The sequence below is a fragment of the Mchenga conophoros genome, linkage group LG5 (assembly GCF_057382185.1).
Source record: "Mchenga conophoros isolate Kocher_MC1m ecotype Shallow Benthic linkage group LG5, M_conophoros_male_GT1.1, whole genome shotgun sequence".
In the NCBI taxonomy this organism is placed as follows: domain Eukaryota; kingdom Metazoa; phylum Chordata; class Actinopteri; order Cichliformes; family Cichlidae; genus Mchenga; species Mchenga conophoros.
The window spans coordinates 22913169-22934276 of NC_140530.1; the positions used below are offsets into that span (position 1 = coordinate 22913169).

At 38.6% G+C, this 21108-nt stretch overlaps 1 protein-coding gene across 2 annotated transcripts; it reads left to right on the top strand.

Annotated features, from left to right (window-relative positions):
• Positions 1-5498: 5498 nt before the first annotated feature.
• On the top strand, positions 5499-20136 carry terf2ip (telomeric repeat binding factor 2, interacting protein). 2 transcript variants are annotated; one of them, XM_085274298.1, is made up of 10 exons: positions 5499-5619; positions 11038-11157; positions 14033-14270; positions 14519-14664; positions 14852-15084; positions 17040-17114; positions 17203-17809; positions 17892-17992; positions 18803-19246; positions 19382-20136. In XM_085274298.1, exons 3-10 carry the CDS (start codon positions 14041-14043, stop codon positions 19601-19603), a joined length of 2058 nt encoding a protein of 685 aa, XP_085130424.1. In that variant the 5' UTR covers positions 5499-5619; positions 11038-11157; positions 14033-14040; the 3' UTR covers positions 19604-20136. The 2 variants fall into 2 exon arrangements, with proteins under 2 accessions (XP_085130424.1, XP_085130425.1); XM_085274299.1 differs by having other exon boundaries at positions 14036-14270.
• The last annotated feature ends 972 nt before the right edge of the window (positions 20137-21108 follow it).

Sequence of the window (21108 nt, forward strand, 5' to 3'; positions counted from 1 at the left end):
TCTAAGCGATGAATTTTTGTCTCCAGTACTGCAATCTTCTGCAGGAGGCTGTGGTAGTCATCTGTGGAGAGGGAAGGCATCTTGTTGCTAGTTAGCCTAGCGGTTAGCACCTTTCCAGGCTATTGAGGCTGCTCGGTGCCCAGACGCTGTAATCAGGCTTCAGCTGTGTCTAGGCCACAGACACACGGAGCGCTGAGGATAAGGTAACTATAAAAATGTTGCTGTTTCTGTTAAGAACACTTTAGTCCTAATGATCTATAAGTGTCCAGAAGCTATCGCAGGTAAGCTCATATGGAAAAAAGGGAAAAAATCAGCATAAAAATCAATAAAAGAAGCAAAGCATTTAAAGAGCAAAGAGATGAAGCGTCCACACTCACAAAGGGGGAGCCTTGAGAGCTGGTACTAGTAATTCCTATAGATGTTCCAACTTTTCTGGATTACTTACAACCCCCTCTGTCTGCATAAAGGCAGTGTTGGGACACACTGTGGTACCATACCCCAGTGAGCATCAGTTAAACAGTATTGTACTGCAGAAAGTGGTGTGCTACAAAAATGGCGAGAAAAAAGCAATTAACAACGAAAGAGAGACAGACCATCATAACACTTAAAAATGTAGTTCTTTCCTACAGAGAAATTGCAAAGAAAGTCAAGATGTCAGTGAGTACAGTTTCCTTTACCATCAAAGGGCACTCGGAAAACTGGGGCAAACTCTGACAGGAAGAGGTCTGCCAGACCCAAAAGCCACAAATGAATCAGAGGACAAGTTTCTGAGAGTTAACAGCTTGCATGATAGGTGCCTCACAGGACAACAGCTTCAAGCACAGCTTAATAGTGGTTGTAGTAAGCAAGTCTCAGGTTCAACTGTGAACAGAAGACTTCAAGCTGCAGCTTTGACAGGACGAGTTGCAGCAAAAAGGCCATTGCTAAGACGTCATGAAACAGTGCCATCCAACTGAAGACTGGAAGAAGATATTATGGACTAATGAATCGAAATTTGAAATCTTCGGTTCATCACACAGGATCCTTGTACACCATCAAGTAGGCGAAGGGACATTGTGTGGCATCAACTGTCAAACATGAGGGAGGAAGTGTGATGGTCTGGGGCTGGTTTGCTGGATCCAGGGTCGGTGACTTATAGAGAGTGAGAGGCACCCTGAACCAAACAGCATTCTTCAGTGCCATGCAATACCCTCTGGTATGCGTCTAGCAGTCAGGGGTTCATCCCGTGGCAACATAATGACCTAAAACACGAGTCCAAGCTATGCCAGAACTACCTCAGGAAAAAAGAACAAGATGGGAAGCTTGAAAACAGGGAGCGGCCAGCACTTAAACTTAAACGCCATCGAGCTGGTTTAGGATGAACTGGACAGAAGAGTGAAAGCAAAGCAACCGACACGTGCTGCACATTTATGAGACCTTCTGTAACAGATATGGGAAGAACTTTCTGAAGAATATTTGATTTCTACTGCAGAAAGAAGCTCTTCAGCTGTTACATCTGCCAAAGGTGGCTACTTAGATGAGTCAAAACTTTAGAATACATTTTGGTCTATAAATTGAGTCCATGATTTCTTTTTTAAGTTAATTGCTTATTTGTACTATGCTTTCATTTCAGAGTGCAATGAGACATTAGACGGCATAATTTTCAATAAAAACTGGAAAAATTGTTGACAAATATATATATATATATGAGGCAATATGGGAAGTTTATTAAGTTGCATGACTTGCAAAAATTGAAGGATGTGGAAAACTTCTGTGGTTCAACTTGTGGTGAACTTTTCCAGACTACACAGCAAAAAAACCTCGTGCCTGAAATCAAACATGACACATCTTTAGCTTTAGCAGAAAACAAGCGTTACTTGTGTTCCCACAATAGCACTAAGAAGAGTTTTTTATACGTCAGGTTTAGTTTAATAATTTTATTGCTTTGTGCAGTTTTGGAATAAGGTGGTGAAACCGGTGCAGGAGATTTATATTTTACTTGTCAAGAGCTGCCTCAAGGGGGTCAATTGACTGGTCAAAAATCTCCCACTCAGCTGACAGGGTTTATGAGTTTTACAGTGATGAAATTTCTCTGCTGTAAACATATGATCATCATCAGTTTAGGTCTCTGTGGTCCCAACCCTGGTTTGACTAAATATTTTCACAAACTGAAAGGACGATTCAGTTTTTAACTTTTGCTCATTGTTGAGCTTAAGTTTGGAGAAATAAACATATATAAAACAAATGTAAACCTTATATTTTCATATTCATAGTTAGTTAGTTAGTTAGTTAGTTAGTTAGTTAGTTAGTTAGTTATGTAACTGTGTGGATATTAAAGTGGTAAAACAACCAACCTTGCAACCTCGCTGACAGATGAGACCAGAGCGGCGATTTTTTAATGCACAACACCACATTTTGAGAAATCCTAAATCAGCATATCAGCACAGACACCTCAAACCAACTGTGAGGCACAGTGGTGGAGTGGTGAAGATTTGGGCTTGTTTTGCAGCCACAAAACAAGCACAAATCTTGTTTTGGGCTTGTTTTAACTCACATTCTAGAGTTAAATGTGAGGCCATCTGTCCAACAGATGAAACTTAGATAAAACTGGGTTGCGCAATAAAACTGTGATCTCAAGCACAGCAGTGAATCTGCAACAAAACAGCTGAAAGCGAAAATGATCAATGTGTTGCAATAGGTCAGCTAAAGTCCAGACCTCAGCCGGTTTGAAATAGTTTGCAAACCTCAGTTTGCAAACTATTTCTATGAAGCGTGGGCCAGAATTCCTCCACAATAATGTGAGAGCCAAATAAAGTGAAACGGAAAATTATTAGTCAAGTTATTGCTGCTAAAGGTGGTTGTACAAGCTGCTGAATCATGGGCTGCACTTTTTGTGAAAACTTTCTATTTCATATGACAGTAACTCAAAGCCATGGCAGTTCTACTGAAAAGCTAATGGCAGATAAACCATTCTTTTTCATTTGTAAAGTCCACACATTTACTGAAAAAATGCAGTTAAATACTGTAGATCTCTGAACCCTCCATAGCCCATCTCCAGAATGCAGCAGCACAATACAAATAGAAGCTAACAAATCACACCTATTCTTGCTTTACTTCACTGTCTCCCAGTGAAATTCAGAATCAAAATTCTGTTATAAACATATGAAGCACTACATGGACTGTAAAGCCAGCAGTGTTGGGTAAGTTACTTTAAATTAGTAACTTAGTTACATTACTAGTTACTTCTATCAAAAGTAACTCAATTACTTCAAGTTACTCGTTACTTTCAGAGTAACTAGTTACTAGGGAAAGTAACTTTGGTTTTACTCAGAATTCTCTTGTTAATGTGTTGCTTCCGTAACTGGATACCCAGCAAGATTGCCGGTCTTCTAGCTTGCTTACTTGCCACAAGTGCACTGTGCCACCTACCAATAGAAAGGAAAAAATAATGTGCACATTTCCACAAGAGAAATCCCACACCTGATTCTATCCTAGCCTGCTTTTTACATCAAACACGAAAACTGCAGTCGTGGTGCTTGTACTCAGAACTCGGAAATTCTGCCTTCTGAATAGGAAGATGTAGGTAACACCAGACTGAAGATGAGCTGCATACAGGGCTGGACTGGGACAAAAAAATCGTCCTGGGCATTTTGACTAGAGACCGGCCCACCATTATAGGAAAAATCATAAAGCCTTTGAATGAAAATAAACACTGTTGTGACAGTGATGTACACTGTTCTGATGGTATATATGTATCAATCTATCAATTGTTTGTTGCAAGACTCAGATAATTATTTTTTTTAAAAGTGAGACATTTTAAATGAGAATAAGAAAGTATTTCTTTGTGCCCCCCCTTTCCCTTTTAATGCCCTACATGGGCCCCTGGCAACACTTTGCTAGACCCGCCCCTGCACAGTTACCAGCTGTCAGCTGCTTAGAAAAGGATCCTGGTGTTATTAGTCTCTCAGAAACAGTTCATAACTTCCCTTCAACTCATTCATGTTAACTAAAAGGTAAACCTGTTTCTCCATCACCTGTTCAGCTCTGATGATTCAGTAAGGACATCTCCTGGTTTCATCTTCATGTTTCCCTCTCATCACATAACCAAACCAATATCATAACCAGCAGGTTTACAGCTGTGGCTCCAGCAAACATCAGCTGATACTAGAAATTAATATTAAATAAATTCTAACAACAGCTGATCAAGCTTAAAAGTGCTGCTGTTGTTTACCGCGACATCCGCTGGTTTCCTCTTTCTGGCGCAAAGTGGGCGATAAACAAACAAGAGAGAAAAGCCGATCAGCTGATCATTGATCAGTTTCATGATTGAAGTAGAAACAGGAGAGGGAGGGTGAGAGGATGAGAGAAGAAGAGGCAGCTGTGCGGCGTAAACACAGAATAACTCCAGCTTTGTGTCTTTTTCATTGTAGCTGAAGTCCGGGACAAACTGTTCCTTTTCACCTCAATACGAAACGCTTAATATTTTCTCTGAATACGAGACGATTCCGTTTTTTACGGGACGGTTGGCAACTCTAATAATTAACCTTATGAACAAAATAAAGTTCAACATCAGTATCATAGCACCCACCCAGCTGTATAGAAACTCCGTCATGCTAGCTAGCACGCAGTACGAAAAAGTCAGCATAACTAAAATAAACTCCACCTAAACTTGGTTCATATCTGACCCAGATGGACTGCAGGTTATAACTTCTTACCTGAAGTTCAGTTCACCTGACACTCTCGGACTCTCCTGCCTCCCTTTTTCTTCATCCACTTGCTGGCTTCCACCACTTGCTAATATTATTGAATCTGTGGAAGCTCCGCGATAGCCACCACACAAGTAACGCATAACGAGCCTATCTAAATCCCAGTAACGAGTAACGCGTTCCTGGTTTTGGCATAATAACTAGTTACCGTGCTCGTTACCACAATAATAACGTAGTTACTGTAACGCGTTACTTAATAACGCGTTAGTCCCAACACTGAAAGCCAGTGAGACCATATGACTGCAGCTGGCTTTTCAGACAATATCATCAAGTTCCCACTGTCTTACTTTAAACCAGAGGCAATCACACTTTTGAGGTTGTAACCCTAAACCTTGGAACAGCCTCATTTACTCATTCCCATTTATTTTAGGCCATAGTTTATATGTATTTGCCTGTATGGAAGTGTTGGAATGAATGTGTGATCCTGGGGTTGATTATTAGTCTGTATGGTGTAATGTGTATACTTAGCTTTAATGTTGTTGAGTCTGGCTTTGTAACTCCATATTTTGAAAAGTGTTGTACAAATAAAGCTATTATTATTGTTGTTGTTTACTTTTTATTCTTGACCTTCTACTTTTGCCACTATAATTATATGAGTATAATTTTCAGTATCATTATGATATTTTAAGTATTATTTCAAAACAACATGTATATTTTCCTTTCCTTACTTATAAATGAGGATTTTCACAAGATCTTTACTTACTTTTACTTCTTTACATACTTTTCCTTTATCGCATAATATGGATGCGACCAGTGGGGGCGATACGGAGCCTCTAACCTCTAACAATTCAACAAGGAAGAAAAAGACCCGGAAGTGAGCTTTGTTGTTTTTCTGGGGCGGGAAAGACTAGCTAGGAAGAAGGCAAAGTGCACGGTAAGTTTAAAACATTATTTCTAATCTAAGATGACATTTATTTAGGCGACTGCTTTTTTTACAGTTTGCCATTTGACGGGCTAGCGATGTTACACACCTCCTCCCTGCTGTTCATGTGAGCCTGAAAAACGTGTCTGAGCGGTACACGTAGCGTTTTCTGTGCCTCATATTTTCACACTGGATGAATCTGTCCAGCTTTGCATAGTTTCCGGTTGATTTTCTTTTATATAATATTCCCTTATAAGAAAATCAGCCACAACGACCTCACAGTGAATTTAAGTGACCGTTTTATATTGTAAACTACAACAAAAAATATAAACATAAACGCAAAAATAATATTGATGTATATTTACTATACCAAGAACCCACTTAAATCAATAAAACAAACAACCATCTCACAAAATAATCATTTTAAAGTTGCTTCAACCAAGCTTGAACACCGTAAACCTTTAAATAGCTTAGAAAGAAAATTCAGCACGAACAATGGATGTTGGAAATTATACAAATAAGCAAAACAGTTCATTTAAATCCGTAGGCAGATTACATAAAATATACAAGTATACAACTCATAACAGACAATAGATAAGTAAAGTAATGTAGTATGAAGTCTTAAAATTAACGTATATAGATCTGATTTGCCACCATCTACTGTTGGAGATGTGCCTTACATTATGATGGGTACACCACTCCTTTGTTATAGTTAGCGTTACGCCCGCCTAAATGTCCAGGGGATTTGGGGTAAGTGACAAAAAAGGAAAGAATGAGGCAATAAAATCGTTGTTTTTTTTTTTTCAATAATTAAACTGAAAGGTGACATGGACAAGTTGCTGACACCTTCCAAAAACAATGATCATAACAAAACCTGAAAGTTGGTCCAAATAGAGTAAGTTAAAATGGTTAAATAATGCAAAAACACACCATACCGCTCTACTGATCTGAAGTGTAGTAAATACACACATAAGTGTACAAGTCGGACTTTAAGTACTCTAGCTTAATTACTGAGGAGAATCTGCTGCACAGAAAGGTGGCACAAAGGCTGGAGAGACGGCAGGACACACACAGAGCACGTCCTGCTAAGGGCTATTTCAGTATTAATTTTACTTACAGTTTGTCCATCTCTAGGAACCTTAAGTAAACCTTTTAGATCAACCAGATATTAATGAATTACAATTACAGAACTACCTCAGGAAAAAAGAACAAGATGGGAAGCTTGAAAACAGGGAGCGGCCAGCACTTAAACTTAAACGCCATCGAGCTGGTTTAGGATGAACTGGACAGAAGAGTGAAAGCAAAGCAACCGACACGTGCTGCACATTTATGAGACCTTCTGTAACAGATATGGGAAGAACTTTCTGAAGAATATTTGATTTCTACTGCAGAAAGAAGCTCTTCAGCTGTTACATCTGCCAAAGGTGGCTACTTAGATGAGTCAAAACTTTAGAATACATTTTGGTCTATAAATTGAGTCCATGATTTCTTTTTTAAGTTAATTGCTTATTTGTACTATGCTTTCATTTCAGAGTGCAATGAGACATTAGACGGCATAATTTTCAATAAAAACTGGAAAAATTGTTGACAAATATATATATATATATATGAGGCAATATGGGAAGTTTATTAAGTTGCATGACTTGCAAAAATTGAAGGATGTGGAAAACTTCTGTGGTTCAACTTGTGGTGAACTTTTCCAGACTACACAGCAAAAAAACCTCGTGCCTGAAATCAAACATGACACATCTTTAGCTTTAGCAGAAAACAAGCGTTATTTGTGTTCCCACAATAGCACTAAGAAGAGTTTTTTATACGTCAGGTTTAGTTTAATAATTTTATTACTTTGTGCAGTTTTGGAATAAGGTGGTGAAACCGGTGCAGGAGATTTATATTTTACTTGTCAAGAGCTGCCTCAAGGGGGTCAATTGACTGGTCAAAAATCTCCCACTCAGCTGACAGGGTTTATGAGTTTTACAGTGATGAAATTTCTCTGCTGTAAACATATGATCATCATCAGTTTAGGTCTCTGTGGTCCCAACCCTGGTTTGACTAAATAGTTTCACAAACTGAAAGGACGATTCAGTTTTTAACTTTTGCTCATTGTTGAGCTTAAGTTTGGAGAAATAAACATATATAAAACAAATGTAAACCTTATGTTTTCATATTTATAGTTAGTTAGTTAGTTAGTTAGTTAGTTAGTTATGTAACTGTGTGGATATTAAAGTGGTAAAACAACCAACCTTGCAACCTCGCTGACAGATGAGACCAGAGCGGCGATTTTTTAATGCACAACACCACATTTTGAGAAATCCTAAATCAGCATATCAGCACAGACACCTCAAACCAACTGTGAGGCACAGTGGTGGAGTGGTGAAGATTTGGGCTTGTTTTGCAGCCACAAAACAAGCACAAATCTTGTTTTGGGCTTGTTTTAACTCACATTCTAGAGTTAAATGTGAGGCCATCTGTCCAACAGATGAAACTTAGATAAAACTGGGTTGCGCAATAAAACTGTGATCTCAAGCACAGCAGTGAATCTGCAACAAAACAGCTGAAAGCGAAAATGATCAATGTGTTGCAATAGGTCAGCTAAAGTCCAGACCTCAGCCGGTTTGAAATAGTTTGCAAACCTCAGTTTGCAAACTATTTCTATGAAGCGTGGGCCAGAATTCCTCCACAATAATGTGAGAGCCAAATAAAGTGAAACGGAAAATTATTAGTCAAGTTATTGCTGCTAAAGGTGGTTGTACAAGCTGCTGAATCATGGGCTGCACTTTTTGTGAAAACTTTCTATTTCATATGACAGTAACTCAAAGCCATGGCAGTTCTACTGAAAAGCTAATGGCAGATAAACCATTCTTTTTCATTTGTAAAGTCCACACATTTACTGAAAAAATGCAGTTAAATACTGTAGATCTCTGAACCCTCCATAGCCCATCTCCAGAATGCAGCAGCACAATACAAATAGAAGCTAACAAATCACACCTATTCTTGCTTTACTTCACTGTCTCCCAGTGAAATTCAGAATCAAAATTCTGTTATAAACATATGAAGCACTACATGGACTGTAAAGCCAGCAGTGTTGGGTAAGTTACTTTAAATTAGTAACTTAGTTACATTACTAGTTACTTCTATCAAAAGTAACTCAATTACTTCAAGTTACTCGTTACTTTCAGAGTAACTAGTTACTAGGGAAAGTAACTTTGGTTTTACTCAGAATTCTCTTGTTAATGTGTTGCTTCCGTAACTGGATACCCAGCAAGATTGCCGGTCTTCTAGCTTGCTTACTTGCCACAAGTGCACTGTGCCACCTACCAATAGAAAGGAAAAAATAATGTGCACATTTCCACAAGAGAAATCCCACACCTGATTCTATCCTAGCCTGCTTTTTACATCAAACACGAAAACTGCAGTCGTGGTGCTTGTACTCAGAACTCGGAAATTCTGCCTTCTGAATAGGAAGATGTAGGTAACACCAGACTGAAGATGAGCTGCATACAGGGCTGGACTGGGACAAAAAAATCGTCCTGGGCATTTTGACTAGAGACCGGCCCACCATTATAGGAAAAATCATAAAGCCTTTGAATGAAAATAAACACTGTTGTGACAGTGATGTACACTGTTCTGATGGTATATATGTATCAATCTATCAATTGTTTGTTGCAAGACTCAGATAATTATTTTTTTTAAAAGTGAGACATTTTAAATGAGAATAAGAAAGTATTTCTTTGTGCCCCCCCTTTCCCTTTTAATGCCCTACATGGGCCCCTGGCAACACTTTGCTAGACCCGCCCCTGCACAGTTACCAGCTGTCAGCTGCTTAGAAAAGGATCCTGGTGTTATTAGTCTCTCAGAAACAGTTCATAACTTCCCTTCAACTCATTCATGTTAACTAAAAGGTAAACCTGTTTCTCCATCACCTGTTCAGCTCTGATGATTCAGTAAGGACATCTCCTGGTTTCATCTTCATGTTTCCCTCTCATCACATAACCAAACCAATATCATAACCAGCAGGTTTACAGCTGTGGCTCCAGCAAACATCAGCTGATACTAGAAATTAATATTAAATAAATTCTAACAACAGCTGATCAAGCTTAAAAGTGCTGCTGTTGTTTACCGCGACATCCGCTGGTTTCCTCTTTCTGGCGCAAAGTGGGCGATAAACAAACAAGAGAGAAAAGCCGATCAGCTGATCATTGATCAGTTTCATGATTGAAGTAGAAACAGGAGAGGGAGGGTGAGAGGATGAGAGAAGAAGAGGCAGCTGTGCGGCGTAAACGCAGAATAACTCCAGCTTTGTGTCTTTTTCATTGTAGCTGAAGTCCGGGACAAACTGTTCCTTTTCACCTCAATACGAAACGCTTAATATTTTCTCTGAATACGAGACGATTCCGTTTTTTACGGGACGGTTGGCAACTCTAATAATTAACCTTATGAACAAAATAAAGTTCAACATCAGTATCATAGCACCCACCCAGCTGTATAGAAACTCCGTCATGCTAGCTAGCACGCAGTACGAAAAAGTCAGCATAACTAAAATAAACTCCACCTAAACTTGGTTCATATCTGACCCAGATGGACTGCAGGTTATAACTTCTTACCTGAAGTTCAGTTCACCTGACACTCTCGGACCAGCGGCCGCTTCGGGTCTCTCCTCCTGCCTCCCCTTTTCTTCATCCACTTGCTGGCTTCCACCACTTGCTAATATTATTGAATCTGTGGAAGCTCCGCGATAGCCACCACACAAGTAACGAATAACGAGCCTATCTAAATCGCAGTAACGAGTAACGCGTTCCTGGTTTTGGCATAATAACTAGTTACCGTGCTCGTTACCACAATAATAACGTAGTTACTGTAACGCGTTACTTAATAACGCGTTAGTCCCAACACTGAAAGCCAGTGAGACCATATGACTGCAGCTGGCTTTTCAGACAATATCATCAAGTTCCCACTGTCTTACTTTAAACCAGAGGCAATCACACTTTTGAGGTTGTAACCCTAAACCTTGGAACAGCCTCATTTACTCATTCCCATTTATTTTAGGCCATAGTTTATATGTATTTGCCTGTATGGAAGTGTTGGAATGAATGTGTGATCCTGGGGTTGATTATTAGTCTGTATGGTGTAATGTGTATACTTAGCTTTAATGTTGTTGAGTCTGGCTTTGTAACTCCATATTTTGAAAAGTGTTGTACAAATAAAGCTATTATTATTGTTGTTGTTTACTTTTTATTCTTGACCTTCTACTTTTGCCACTATAATTATATGAGTATAATTTTCAGTATCATTATGATATTTTAAGTATTATTTCACAACAACATGTATATTTTCCTTTCCTTACTTATAAATGAGGATTTTCACAAGATCTTTACTTACTTTTACTTCTTTACATACTTTTCCTTTATCGCATAATATGGATGCGACCAGTGGGGGCGATACGGAGCCTCTAACCTCTAACAATTCAACAAGGAAGAAAAAGACCCGGAAGTGAGCTTTGTTGTTTTTCTGGGGCGGGAAAGACTAGCTAGGAAGAAGGCAAAGTGCACGGTAAGTTTAAAACATTATTTCTAATCTAAGATGACATTTATTTAGGCGACTGCTTTTTTTACAGTTTGCCATTTGACGGGCTAGCGATGTTACACACCTCCTCCCTGCTGTTCATGTGAGCCTGAAAAACGTGTCTGAGCGGTACACGTAGCGTTTTCTGTGCCTCATATTTTCACACTGGATGAATCTGTCCAGCTTTGCATAGTTTCCGGTTGATTTTCTTTTATATAATATTCCCTTATAAGAAAATCAGCCACAACGACCTCACAGTGAATTTAAGTGACCGTTTTATATTGTAAACTACAACAAAAAATATAAACATAAACGCAAAAATAATGTTGATGTATATTTACTATACCAAGAACCCACTTAAATCAATAAAACAAACAACCATCTCACAAAATAATCATTTTAAAGTTGCTTCAACCAAGCTTGAACACCGTAAACCTTTAAATAGCTTAGAAAGAAAATTCAGCACGAACAATGGATGTTGGAAATTATACAAATAAGCAAAACAGTTCATTTAAATCCGTAGGCAGATTACATAAAATATACAAGTATACAACTCATAACAGACAATAGATAAGTAAAGTAATGTAGTATGAAGTCTTAAAATTAACGTATATAGATCTGATTTGCCACCATCTACTGTTGGAGATGTGCCTTACATTATGATGGGTACACCACTCCTTTGTTATAGTTAGCGTTACGCCCGCCTAAATGTCCAGGGGATTTGGGGTAAGTGACAAAAAAGGAAAGAATGAGGCAATAAAATCGTTGTTTTTTTTTTTTCAATAATTAAACTGAAAGGTGACATGGACAAGTTGCTGACACCTTCCAAAAACAATGATCATAACAAAACCTGAAAGTTGGTCCAAATAGAGTAAGTTAAAATGGTTAAATAATGCAAAAACACACCATACCGCTCTACTGATCTGAAGTGTAGTAAATACACACATAAGTGTACAAGTCGGACTTTAAGTACTCTAGCTTAATTACTGAGGAGAATCTGCTGCACAGAAAGGTGGCACAAAGGCTGGAGAGACGGCAGGACACACACAGAGCACGTCCTGCTAAGGGCTATTTCAGTATTAATTTTACTTACAGTTTGTCCATCTCTAGGAACCTTAAGTAAACCTTTTAGATCAACCAGATATTAATGAATTACAATAGACCAGGCAAGAAGTAATAAATGTATGAAATATCTTTTCAGCATCACTCAGTGACATGATGTTTCTAATTTTAGAACTAATGCACAGATGAAAAAAAGCAGTCCTACATATTTGTTTACTGCATGCATTAAAGGGCATATCCTAATCAAAAATGATGCCCAGGTTCCTCTCGGTGTTACTGGAGGCTAAAATAGTGCCACCCAGAGTAAGTATCTGGTTGGACACCATGTTCCTAAGATTTTTAGGGAAGAGTACAATAAAGCTCAGTTTTGTCTGAATTTAAAAGCAGGAAATTAGTGGTTACCTGCAACTGTTGTAGTGATCTGGATTGAAACCAGGCCTTGGTGTCTTTAAGACATGCCTGTACTTTTTTTCTAGTAGATTTGTATAATGTGGTTTCATGAATAATTAAAGCAGGGTATCATCTACCATTACAATAATGCATTAAAATAAATGTAAGAAAGTCTTTTCTAATAATGTTACCTAAGGGATGTATAATGTAAACAGTAATGATCCTCACTAACTGTCCATCTATCAGATACATATGATTTAAATTTCTGCAGTGCAGTTTTTTCATACCTACATTTTGTAGTAAAATATTGTGATCAGCAGTGTCGAATGCTGCACTGAGGTCTAGCAGAACAAGCACAGAGATGAATCCACTGACATAAGCCATAAGAAGATCATTCACAACCTTCACTAGTGCCGTTTCTGTACTGTTAAGATTTTCTGAATCTTGACTGCAACCCTTCAAATAAACAGTTGATGACAACTACTCTTTCAAGAATTTGAAATTGAAGGAAGATAGCTAGATGGAAAAGAGGCTTTTAGTAGTGATAATTACCACCACCTCAAAAGGCTATGGTGGGCAGCCTTTTAATAACGAAAGAGAAAGTGGGCAAATACTGTACACACGAAACCTTTGTATATAAAACAAGCATAGTTATTTTTTAATTTTAGCTCAAAAAATTAAATACAAATAAATAAATAGAATTAAAAAAATAGAAACATCTTGGTTGCAATGAGAGCCACAAATGGCCCAATTAATGTAAGACTTTAGAAATTAGATATAACGATTGATATTAACTTTTCGGCTTGACTTTTAAATTAAGTCCAGTGTGACCCACGATATCTGAACTTAACACTTAATTTGAACTTGCAGTGTCAAGCTCCTCTCTTTGTGAAACACACTTAACTACTTTTTTGGTTTTTTTCGGTATCTAGTAAAAGACATGATTGCATGAGATAGTCCTGAAACTGAGTCATTGCTGTAAGAATAAAACATTTTTAAAAAATTTTGACATTCATTAGGTAGATGATTTATATGTGTTGACAATAAAAGTTGCCTAGTTGACAAAATAAATGATCACAAATTGTGTAACTGTTAACAGAATAGTGATGCATCGATATACTGCCAGTATTGACCAATTTTAAATAAGATATTTACCTTTGGCCATGAACTCTATTTGTTGTGTGTGATAAAGACATGGAAGACTTGACAAGTCTAAAAAATTAACAAATCATTTTATAATAATCTGACTTTTTTTCCTCCTGGCAAAAGAGGAAATTAATAACAACAGCAACAAAAAAAACCCGAAAACTAAAATATACAGAAAATGTAAGTTGCTGTTTGTCCAGAATTTCACACTCATCACATCCATGTAGCTCATTTATAGTACTGGCTGTTATTGAATCTCTTCCAGCAGGTGAGATGCCATCCAAAAGACAAGTTGTGGCCCAGCCTGCCTTCTCTCCAGTTCTCTTCATGACTGTGGAGGGTGAACCGATGAATTTCTTCTTGCGACCTGGTCCCATCAAACGCAAACTCCAGCCGCTCGTTTCAGCTGGAGGAGGAATGTTGTGCAACGTCCAGCAACCAGGAGCAATACTGCTGACTGATCCTGAGGACAGAAGTGTCATTCCTGAATCCACTGCACACTGGTACGTGCTGAACTGAGAATTCATGTTAATATCGGCAGGTGTTTACATTTAAAGAAATGCGATTTTTCTTTTCAGTCAATAAGAAGAAGATAAAAAAGAAAATGCTTCTTCAGTTTAGTTTGGTGGTGGTGATAAATTTATTCAACCCATTTATGATTCATATCTTATGAATCCCACACACACAACAGCAGCACTGGAGCATACCTGGAAGTCTTATTATCTACTTATATCCCTTGTTTACTTTTCAGGTACGTGTCCACCCAGTATATTTATGACTGTGTTGAGAAGAATGAACAGTTGAATTTAGAGGACTACAGGCTAAATCCTGAAAAGGTCCAAAGACATTCTGCTAGACTCAACAACAGCAAAAACAGTTCGCCTCAAGCCACAGGAGGTACGACTAAACCCTAGACTTTCCATGTCTGAAGGATTGTGTTCTAACACGTCTGCACTTTACAGATTACATTTTTTTTTTATTACTTGAATTGTTTACAAGTTACAATTAGAAATGTGTGTAAATCTGGTGAATAGTTTAATCTGCTTCCGTTTTCTACATTATGTCTACAATCTTTTATAACTAGGCAGAAGTGCCTACACTACTGAAGAAGATGCTGCCATTTTAAATTATGTCAGCAAGCACAAGACGGAGACTGGGGGAAACCGGCTTTGGCAAGAGATGGAGAAACAGCATGTGACCGCACACACCTGGCAGTCGATGAAACACCGCTACAAAGCACAACTGGCTAAGAAACAGACAGCCGCCGTGGAGGCGGAAAAGCCAGAAGACAGTAAGACAGCAGAAGAAAAGACAGAGGTGATTAACTATCTGGATGTTGTCGTTACGATTTTGTTATTTTTAGTTGTGTTTTTTGTCATATGTTAGTCTGTTTCCACTGTTGCTTTGTTTTTTTAGTTAGAATTTTCAAAGTAAAGTTTGACTTTAAATACACAGACTATTTCCACGACATCATAAAATTAAAACAGTATTTAGTAAGTGACAGAGACAGAAAGACAAAGTGGCTCCATACTGTGATGGCTTACACGTTTGCCTAATCATCATCGTTTTATATAGCACTTTAAAAACACACCTGGTAGACCAAAGTGCTGTACAATACAAATATAAATATAGTAATACAATAGGAAAAACCAAACATAGCAATAAAATGAATAAAAATGTCAGTTGCCCACAGAGTTAAAAGCCAGGGAATAAAAATAGGTTTTTAATCTGGACTTAAAAACTGGCACTGATGTAGCTAATATAGAGAGGAAGATTATTCCAAAGCATCAGAGCCGCAATAGAGAACGCTCGGTCTCCTCTAAGTTTCAGCCGGGACTTAGGGACTGAAAGCAACAGCTGCTCAGCTGACTGAAGCGAACGAACGGGACATGGGGCTTCAACAAATCAGACAAACAGGTAGCAGACCATTTAGAGATTTAAAAACCTAACATGTGAAAGAGTCCCAGTTTGATCCTGGGAGGAGACACAAATCCCTTTGGAGTTGTATCAGGAAAGGCAGCCAGTGAAAACATGCAGCGCTACCAACTGTGGCAATCCTTGTGAAAAAGGACGCAGCAGAAAGTAGCTTTATGAGTAAAAGAACCCACGTAGAGACGCTAAGTAAAAGTAAGGAAACCGTTTTTAAACCAGTGTTGTTCCATTTGAACAAAGTTTGTTATTTTTATCCAAAATATCAACATATTTACATCACAGCAGTGACAACAGCATCCACTAACATTACACGACTGACAGGCAAAATGATATTAGAATCTACATTACGACTGTACAGCAGGAGGAGATGTACCAGATAAGAAAATTCTAAATTTTTAATCCTTTGGATGATTGTTTAAAGTCTTACACAGCACCATGTGGATGCAGTCAGAAACATGAATATGAGTAAAGGTGAGACTGAGCTGGGCGTCTGTGAACAGGAGAAAGGTCAGCCCCGACAAACTGAGCAGCTCGTTCCAAAATGAGGGAATTCTTCTGTAGCATGTTTGTGGTTTGAATATTGTATATTATAGTATACACTGTATCAGCAGTCCCCAACCTTTTTTGCGTCACGGACTGGTTTATGTCGGACGATATTTTCACAGACCAGCCTTTAAGGTGTCGCGGATAAATACAACAAAATAAACCTGGTACCAAAAAAACAAAAAGAAGATTTATTCATAACACACGGGAGAAGACCCAGGGAAACTGAGTTAACGATAAAAACAATAAAGAATAATGATAAAAACCCTGAAAACCATAAATTTCACACATGAGCCTAAACCAGTCTGTGGCCCGGGGGTTGGGGACCGCTGGAATATGTTGTTATATTTATTGTTCTATATGAGATATTATTGATTGTTTTTTATCCACTTCGATTAACATAAAATGCAAATTCTACTCCTCGAACACATCCCATTTGTGAACTTTACAGTGTGTCTACTGCTGGTTTCAGCAGCATACTTAAACCGTCTTACCTGCGTTTACATTAGAATCCTGTTGTTCATTTTACTAAAACACCTTTATTGTAAAAAAAAAAAGAAGAAGAAAAGGGGAAAAAAATCTGTCACGTGTAGTAAAATAGGTCACAAGCTACTTCCTAAACTTCTTGAAGCTTTAATAAAAATCTGGAACATTTTTACCAGGTGTAGGGTGAAGAGTTGCCACTGGGTGGCAGCAGTGGGTTAAATAAAATCAGACAACCAAATTCAGGCTGCTGGCAGTCACTTTTTTAATAGACTTTAATGCTGAAGCTTTTCATTTCCTCTGTCTGCCTCTAGGTGGAAGAGCATCAAGAGACAGATGCTCAGAAATCTTCATGTGAAGAAGATGTTTCAGAAACAGACCTAACACAGGTGGGAACTCACTGCTTGTATGCTGTAAGGGTGCTGTATGAGGTTATAGTTGCTGTAAAGACATAACCTGAAATGGGTGTCTCCACAGATGGATGTCCAGTTAGTACAAACAGGAAGCACACCAGAAAATGTAGACCAAGAGCAACATGTGAGTCAGAAAACAGATAAACAACAAACTGAAAGCAAACAATCAGAAACTCTAGAAGCTGAAGTATCTCAGGCCTTTCAAACTGCGGCGCCTTGTGCGGACCTACAGGCAGAGACCCAACTGCTAACAGCAGAGACCACAGACGCAGAAACAGGTGAACCTCAGCCTGTCTCCCCACAAAAACAAAGTTTGTCAGGGGATGACTCCACACCAGCTCAGCCTAAGCCCACGCCCAAATGTTCCTCATCAGAAAAGACAAACGAGAAGCAGAAGGCCTCCCCGGTGCTGGAACAACCGTTGCGTCGAACAACTCGCAGGCAGCTTGAGCTTGAACCGTATGGCAAAAAACTGAGGTCATCATCAACCCAAGCAGTGCGAACCACATCATCTCCCCAGCCCCTGAAAAAAACTAAGTCTGCTCTTCAACAAGATACGACCACAGACCAGCCGGCTCCCAAGAAAGCCAGAGGAAAAACTCCGAGAGCAGCGGCAGAGAGTGACGAGGAGCAGAGTACACCCGCAGCCATATCTAAAACAATACAAGCAGGTATGTCATGAAAACAAAGAGCCGTTTTCATTCTTTTGACATCCCTTCTTTTTACACTTTTTATACTTTTTGTGGTTTTCAGATGAAACCAATCCAGTGCCTCAGAAAGGAGAAAAGAAGAAAGAGAAGAGAAAGTTGGGGATTCTTGAATTGGCAACGAAGGAGTTTGAAGATGACAGTGAGGTAGGATGCTGGTTTTGATACACTTTGTAAAATCACCACTCAGTGCCTCAGCATGCAACAGTTCCCACTCTTGATTCCCAGTTTGACTGGGAGTGCTGGTGTCTCCTGTTGGGCTTCATGGACCTGCGACCTAAAAATGTAACATTCAGTATTAATGTTTTTTCTAGCTTTGTTCATTTTTTTTTTAAACAAACAGCAGGTCTTTTGTCCTGTCTCCCTCCACTCATCACCAATCAGTCGCAGCAGATGGCTGCTCCTCCCTGAGCCTCATGCTGCCAGTTTCCTTGCTGTAAAAAGGGAGTTTTTCCTTCCCACAGTTGCCAAAATGCTTGAAAATAGGGGATCCTCTGATTGTATCCTCTGATCCTATATATTATTGTAGGGTCTTTACTATTAATCAAATTAAATTGAAATTGCATAGGAGTTGTGACAATAGAAGCATTCCATTTGAAAATTTTAACAGATTGTAATTGTAGTAAAATACTTTTCTATAAATAGTGGGATGTCAGAGAACCACAGGCCCCACATGATAGTTCTGATTTAAAGCATGAAGCCATAGAAGAGAATTTCTAGATTCTTTGCTGGTTATTGACCACAAAAGCTTCTGCTGCTTCTTTTACACACATGAAAGTTCCTGTTTTCATTTAACTGTACTCCCAACATCTGCTACACTGTGTTGTTTCTTGCTTTACATGTAGCTCGACTTTGTACATGATGTAATCCAAGTATTTCATCATTGTTTTTCAGTGTTTTATAATACTTTTCTGTGTTATATATGTTCTTTAACACAGTTACATTTGTATCTCATAGTCTGATGATCTCGAAGCTCCAGATCTCCAAAACCCTGCACAAACAGCAGCTACATCGACCTCCCTTCATCCTCCGCCTGCAGACACAACTCCACATCCCGCTTCCAAACAGTCCTGCACTAAACCTGGACCCACTGAGACCCCTCTGAGTAATGTGGAACAGGCCCAGGCCACTAGTAACAACTGTGCAGCTGAGAAAAGCTGCCTGCCTCCAGCTGCTGAGCCTGTAGTGTCCGAGGCTGTCGGTACAACCTCCAAGGCCCACCTGTTCATATTCGACAGTGAACCTCAGGAAGACGACTCTCAGTCTGTCAGCGGTGACCGTCCAGCAGCTCCTTCAGAACCACAGCCAACAGTGAACAAAGATGCTGCACTTTCTCTGACTCAGGACCTGTTAGAGGAGGACAAGCTGCGAATCAGAGACCTCATGAACCAGACAGATAAGGTGAGGTGTTGTTTTTCTTCTCCATTATATTCTTTCAACCTTTATTTTGCTTATTCAGATATAAAGGGGTTAACTGTGGAACTTGCAGCTTTCTCTGTGTTAAGTCATTTTTATCCTTTGCTGTTTTTTTTGTAGGACTTAATTAGTGTGACCAAAGCTTTACTTAAGACCAGCGGAGACTTTTCTGCTGCAAAAGACCTGCTCTTGAATCCCCCCTCCATTTCGGGACCGTTTTGGAATCGCTGTGACGACAGACTTTTGCTCTCGGCTGAGCCTATCAGCATCCAACGGCTGCAGGAGAAATACGGCGAGGAGATGGTGGCCAAGAGAATCGTGTTTCTCGAGGTGGAGGGATGACAAAAGATAGATATAAGACATAATGTCATCTATTACTATCTGCACTTACACTGTGCAAAGACTGAACTGGTTAGTTGATACCAATTGAGCTTAAATTCTCACTTCTGTTTCTCGGTTGTCACCCGCAACAGACAAACTCGTGTAAACTGGTTGTTCAGTACAGCTCCTACTCGACTAAATGTAAACTTTTATTCAGAAGTTGCATAAAAGATTTGCCGTGACTTTTATTTCTCTTTAAAAACACAATTTTGAAGCATTTTAGAAAGAAAATCTGTTTAAATAAGATGCGTTTATTAAAAACACATCTTTTGTGTTTTTAATGTTACTTTTACTATGTTTACTTCCATTAAACTGTATAATAAATATTTAAACACCACCCAAGAACACACGAGTGCCATTTTTAAATGTATGGTTTGTTTTTTTTAACTTTAGCAGCAGATCATATTGCTCAGAATAAAAGAACTGCAGTTTAATCTGGTATTGGTGATATGATGTTCTCTGTGACTAGTTTGAATAAAGTAATTTCACAATGACCTGCTTTGCTCATTTGCAGCTCCATACTTTTATTCTTTTACTCCAAATGCAACATTTGAACAGCCGCTGCGTGAGGCTTCAGTTATCACAACCAGAGCTGTGTTAGTACAGATCACAGTATATCATGAGGATGTCTCTGACCCCAACTCCAAGAATAGAAAAAAACAGAGTTCAGAGCAGCCTGAATGCTTTTTTTTAAACATATTTCGACCTCATTATTTATAACTTATCCCATGTTTAAAATAAGCACCCACCAGTCTAACAGTATACGCTTGTAGGCCACTGTGACACAGTTGTTGTTTTCGACAGGCTTCTGTGAGTACTTGAGAAACTGATCATCTACATAAAGTTTCTGGATTTCATAGAGAATGGTCCGAAAAAGAATGGGTAGACTACTTTAAGTTGACAGGTTGATTGTCCAGCTGACAAATCAGCGGCAACTTTATGAATTTAGGTAAATCTGAAGGCAAAATGAGGCCCAATGCAGTATGAGCAAGGTGTTCCTAATGAAGTGTCCTTTAAGGGTGTGACAAAATAACCCTAATAGGACTCGTTACGTGAAAGGACACCTTAATTATGTAAATGTTTCTTAAAACTTGGCTTCTCTGCTTGATTATGATTTTTAGTCCATGTTACATGTTAAACTGCCAAAAGATCCTCTACACTTTAATTAAAAGATGCTTCAACCAGTAGTAACATACTTTTTTGAAATCTTCTTATGATGAATCAGTGTGTTCAAAAACTGTTTTTGGTGGCACAGATTTCATTGTAAAAAGCAGTCTTTCCAAAATACCCTAGTACACCAACAGACACAAAAGCAACTTCCAAAATATTGTCTATTAACTTGCCTTGAACAGTGCAATCTAGTCTACTTCAAAAACAAAAAACAAGAAACCCAATAGATATATATATAGATATATATATAGATATATATATATAGATATAGATATATATTCAAAAAGTCAAAATAG

Coding starts and splice junctions, on each gene's coding strand:
- terf2ip (XM_085274298.1), top strand. CDS start 14,041: ATGCCATCCAAAAGACAAGTTGTGGCCCAGCCTGCCTTCTCTCCAGTT. Junction 14,271..14,518: donor CCTGAATCCACTGCACACTG/GTACGTGCTGAA, acceptor TTTACTTTTCAG/GTACGTGTCCACCCAGTATA. Junction 17,115..17,202: donor CAGAAACAGACCTAACACAG/GTGGGAACTCAC, acceptor GTGTCTCCACAG/ATGGATGTCCAGTTAGTACA.